Raw genomic sequence first — 5,707 nt, forward strand, 5'->3', positions numbered from 1 at the left:
TTTAAATAATGCCTTTGTAGGAAAATTGTCATGCTTCGCTAAAGGAATATAGAAGAGTGGCATTTTTTTTTGAGTACTACAATCCTTTAATCTCAGTCCCAAAGAGAAATGATCTGTGTTCCACTTCCTCTAAATACTGTATACTATTTAAAAGCATAAGCTTGTTCTGGATACAGTATTTACTATATGCTTAGGTCCCATAATGTTTCTATAACTTAGATTCCTCATCTGTAAAAATTAGAATAAAAAATACAGTACCTACTTTATAGAATGAGGAATATTATCTTCCTTTTGAATTGACCCTTTTATCATTATGAAATGTGTCTCCTTATCTCCATTAATGCTTCTTTATTTAAAGAGTATTTTTCTGCTTTCCGCGCTACCCAGGGAGGGCTCCATACAGCGTTGTTCTTGGTTCCCACGTAACTTAAAGGGAAATTTTTCACAATGTCCGGAGCCCTTGATGTCCTGCAAATGAAGGAGGAGGATGTCCTCAAATTCCTTGCAGCAGGAACCCACTTAGGTGGCACCAACCTTGATTTCCAAATGGAACAGTACATCTACAAAAGGAAAAGTGATGGCATCTACATCATCAATCTGAAGAGAACCTGGGAGAAGCTTCTGCTGGCAGCTCGGGCCATTGTTGCCATCGAAACCCCAGCTGACGTCAGTGTCATATCGTCCAGGAACACTGGCCCGCGAGCTGTGCTGAAGTTTGCTGCTGCCACTGGAGCCACTCCTCCTGCCGGCCGCTTCACTCCTGGAACCTTCACCAGCCAGATCCAGGCAGCCTTCCGGGAGCCAAGACTTCTGGTGGTTACTGACCCCAGGGCTGACCACCAGCCTCTCACAGAGGCGTCTTATGTTCACCTGCCCACCATCGCTCTGTGTAACACAGACTCTCCTCTGCGCTATGTGAACATCGCCATCCCTTGCAACAACAAGGGGGCTCACTCAGTGGGTCTGATGTGGTGGATGCTGGCCCGGGAAGTACTACGCATGCGTGGCACCATCTCCCGTGAACACCCATGGGAAGTCGTGCCTGATCTATACTTCTACAGAGATCCTGAAGAGATTGAAAAGGAAGAGCAGGCCGCTGCTGAAAAGGCTGTGACCAAGATGGAATTTCAGGGTGAATGGACTGCTCCTGCTCCTGAGTTCACTGCTGCTGAGCCTGAGGTTGCAGACTGGTCTGAAGGCGTGCAGGTGCCCTCTGTACCCATTCAGCAGTTTCCTACTGAAGACTGGAGTGCTCAGCCTGCCACTGAAGACTGGTCTGCAGCTCCCACTGCTCAGGCTACTGAATGGGTAGCAACAACCACTGAGTGGTCCTAAGCTGTTCTTCCACAAATTCTTAACAGAACGGAAATAAGGTGGATGGAAAATAAACAAGTTTCTAAAACATAAATAAATAAATAAATAAATAAATAAATAAATAAATAGTACTTTTCTGACATTAATATAACCATGACACTTTTGTTATCGTTAGTCTTTGCATGGTATATTTTCCAGCCTTTAAGTTTCTTTTTATTTCTCATTTCATTCTCCTTTTTAATCAGTAAATTATGTTCTTTATACAAGTTTGTATGCATGATACATTTTACAGCTCAATAATGGGAGAAAAGCACAATAAAGGGATGTTTTTCTTATTGAAAAATTACTTTAAAGATGTTTCAAACAGAAATGAGTAGCAAGGAAAATAAGAACCATTAAAATTACTAGTAATTTGCATTATTTTTCCTTTGCTATTAGCTGTTAACACAAAAACATTCAAACCTGTAAAGAATTTTTGTGAGTTTATTTGAGCCAAACTGTTGACAATTGCCAGGAAGCAGAATCTCAACAGATTGGGATAATGCTCTGGAGAATGGGTGTGTTTTTTTTTTTTCATCTATTTTTATATATTGCAATCAAAACAGGAGACATGGGTGGGTTACATGAAATCCATTGATGATAGATTAGAGAGGCAGGAGAAAGCAAAGCGGGGAAACCTCTGGGATTGGATAAAAAGCAAAATGATAGACACATACTTCTTTTACTTAGGTGGGTGCAGGATAGTTAACAGTCAAGAATTAACATGATAACAATAACAATGAAGGAATTTATGGTCTCTGTCCTGGTGCCCAGGCGCATTTGGTTGTGCCCCAAGTGGTCTGGTAAAAAGGGAAGTTACAAGTTACCCTGACATTTCAAGGATATATTATAGATGCAAAAAGACAGATAGGCTCAGTTAAGGTAAAGGTTGACCTTGTCTGGGAAGATATCGGCCTAGGAGGTAACTACCCACCATAACTGCTTTTAGTTAGTTTAATTTCAGACCATTCTTTGTGGTTACTTTAGGTCAGTGATGGGCAACCTTTTGAGCTTGGTGTGTCAAACTTCGCCAAAAAACTGAGCATAACTCGGGTAGTGTGTCACTTTGAGGAAAAAACATTATTTTGCAAATGTTTCATCCTCAGGAGCAGCAAATGTTTCATCCTCGGCATGTGGCCGCCTCAGCTGCCGCGTGTCATCAGAAATGGCTATGCGTGTCAGTGCTGACACGCGTGTCATAGGTTCGCCATCACTGCTTTAGGTCTTTGAGTTTACAAGACTGCCAGGCAGGCCTTCCCTGAGCTTGTCAGGTTAGTATGTGGCCCCTTTCATTCACATAGCCAACTCCTTTACTTCTATTTTCCCTCATTTGAAGAAAGGACAAGAAAATATTTTAAGTTGTCACAATTTCATATATCAGATCATCTAGCCAAGAAATAAAGGTGATGTTCATATTTTTCACAGAGATAACTTGTCATTTCCAAGAAGGGCAGTTTTCTGCCTCAAAAAGTGTTATTCTGGGAATAAGTTAAATCCCACTTACTGAGAAAATGGTATATAACATAAATAAAAATTAAATAAACAGAAAAAAGAGTTTAAACACAAAGAAGTTCAGTGATCATAGAGAAAGTGAATTTAAATTTTCACTACTCTCCATTATAACACAATTATATACAAAAGCATAATTAAGCAATAGTAAGAACCAACAATTACTGAGTGCTTGTTCCTTGTCAGTTATCTAAGCTTGATATACATATTAAGCCATTTTGTTGTGGCAGAAATCACGGGAGAACGATCAGCTAGCACTCTGAGGGAGGAAAGTTTAACCTTTATTTCACAGATCTGCTAGTCCAGGGGAATTCCAGATCCAAAGCCTGAACTGAACTCCTGGGGAAGCTCTGACCTATTTATCTCCTCCCGTGGCGGGCCCCTGAGGGTCCCCACAGCTCCACTCGCCCAAGCCAATCTTGGCAGGGCCTTGGGGGCAAGCTCCGCAGCTCCGCCCAAGTCAGTCAGAGTGGGGAAGTAAGACTACAGTTTTAACCAGATACTGAACTAGGTTGCAAGCCCCCCCATTTTTCTTTTCATTCCCCCCTCTTGTTTCACAAGCTATTCTTAGCCTTGGGGATTACAAAAGACTCAGGAATTGGGGATAAGGTCGATGACAGCTCTAGCTACTTCCTGCTGAAGTGGGGGGGGGGGCGACGAAAAAGGGGGTTCAGTATCCCGAGTCTTCACCGTTTTCTCCAAAGGGGTTGTCAAAGTAGCAAGGGCAGAAGTTCTCCTCCTGCTACCAGTCTGGGGTTCCAGCGACACTTGTATGAAGACAGAATAAAACTTAGAAAAAAACAAAAACAATAATTATCCAGATAGGAGGGGATAAGGAGATTCAGGTCAGTCAGCCGGATCTGCCATCTTCTTGAAGATGTTCCGCAGGGGGTGGTTCAGGTCAGAGGTTACCTTCCACTCTGGATGCTGATTGTCCAGCTGGTCGGCTGCTTTTACCCGGGAGTGGTGGATCCAGGTGTTCAGTCCTGCAACTTTGAGAGCTGAGGGGGTGGTTAGTACGACTGGATAAGGTCCCTTCCAGGTTAGCTGAAGGGGTTCCTTTTTTCAATCTTTTACTCAAACCTGGTCCCCAGGCTTGTGAGGGTGCACAGCTATTCCTAGAGAGATGGGCAATCAATCAGTAACCCATCTGTGGACTTGAAGGATAGTTTTCCCAAGTCCTTGTAGCTGTTTCTGAATTTCTAAGTTCCCTATTTTCCCCAAATCTCCCTTTGGCCGAATTAAGGGAGGGGGTCTGCCATATGTAGAATTTCAAATGGAGAGAACCCTACCCTGGCTCTCGGGGCACAGCGCATCTGCAGGAGCACAAATGGTAAGATATCTGTCCAGGGTAAGTTTGTCTCTTGGCATAGCTTAGCCATAGCCTGCTTGAGAGTCCGGTTCATGCATTCTACTTTTCCTGAACTCTGAGGCCTGTAGGCTGTATGTAAGTTCCCCTTAATTCCTAAGGCCTTAGCTACCTGCTGTACTACTTCAGCTATAAAGGCTGGGCCATTCATTATCTGACCCTATGGTTAATGGCATTCCATACCATGGAATTATGTCCTTCAGTAACGCCTTAGTGACTTATCTCTCCTCCATGCAGGTAGGATATGACTCAACCCAGCCTGAAAGTGTGCAGACAAAAACTAAAAGATATTTGCCAATGTTATCTCCGATAAAGGTTTACTCTCCAACATTTACAGGGAACTCATACAACTTAACAAAAGGAAGATAAACAATCCAATCAAAAAATAGGCAAAGGACCTAAATAGACACTTTTCGAAAGAGGACATACAGAAGGTGGAGAGACATGAAAACATGCTCCAAGTCACTAATCATCTGAGAGATGCAAATCAAAACGACAATGAGGTATCACCTCACACCTGTCAGAATGGCTATCATCAACAAATCAACAAACAACAAGTGCTGGGAGGATGTGGAGAAAAGGAAACCTTAGAACACTGTTGGTGGTAATGCAGACTGGTGCATCCATTATGGAAAACAGTATGGAGCTTCCTGGAAAAATTAAATATGGAACTGACATTTGACTCAAGTGTTCCCACTTCTGGGAATATATCCTAAAAGACCCAAAACACCAATCAGAAAAAATTTATGCTCCCCTATGTTCATAGCAGCACAATTCACCATAGTTAAGATTTGGAAACAGCCTAAATGCCCATCAGCAGATGAGTGGATTAGAAAACTGTGGTACATCTACACAGTGGAATACTACACTGCTTTAAAAAAGAAGGAATTCTTACCATTTGCAACACCATGGATGGACCTGGAGAGCATTATGCTAAGTGAAATAAGCCAGTCAGTGAAAGAAAAATACCACATGATCTCACTCATTTGTGGAATATAAAGAACATTATAAACTGATGAACAAAAATAGATACAGAGGCAAAGAAGCATCGAAATGTAACTTCAGATCCCACCATCTCAAGAGACTTTGCATTTCATGTGGAAATCTTAAAAATAAAAATATCTCAGAATGCAAAAAAAAAACCCTCAAAAAACCCCCCAAAAAACTAAAAGATATTTATTTCCTCTACTAGGCCCTATTTCTGTAAAGTCTACCTCTAGATCTTCAAAGGGAACCTGCCCACAGTGCTGAATTCCTATTGGCCCTACAGGACCCTGCCTTGCATTGTTCTGTGCACAGAGAAGGCAGCACTGAGAGACTGAGGTGCATAAGGAGGGGAGATGGGCATTAGATAGTATCTGCTTAACAAGGCTTCTAGAGCCATCTTCTCTAAATGGGTAAGTTCATGCTGCTGGAGGATTACTATATGAGCTAACTGTTCTGGAATGTAGACCCTATGATCTGGGAATATCCACC

At 42.2% G+C, this 5,707-nt stretch overlaps 1 protein-coding gene across 1 annotated transcript; it reads left to right on the forward strand.

The window, feature by feature from the left end:
- Positions 1-416: 416 nt before the first annotated feature.
- On the forward strand, positions 417-1,377 carry LOC307095261 (small ribosomal subunit protein uS2-like). Its single transcript, XM_079764516.1, has one exon. The coding sequence runs from the start codon at positions 448-450 to the stop codon at positions 1,333-1,335; it is 888 nt and encodes a 295-aa protein (XP_079620642.1). The 5' UTR covers positions 417-447; the 3' UTR covers positions 1,336-1,377.
- The last annotated feature ends 4,330 nt before the right edge of the window (positions 1,378-5,707 follow it).

The sequence above is a fragment of the Cnephaeus nilssonii genome (assembly GCF_951640355.1).
Source record: "Cnephaeus nilssonii genome assembly, chromosome: X".
NCBI lineage: Eukaryota > Metazoa > Chordata > Mammalia > Chiroptera > Vespertilionidae > Cnephaeus > Cnephaeus nilssonii.

Bases quoted from the DNA above. Each gene is read 5' to 3' on its own strand.
- LOC307095261 (XM_079764516.1), top strand. From the start codon at position 448: ATGTCCGGAGCCCTTGATGTCCTGCAAATGAAGGAGGAGGATGTCCTC.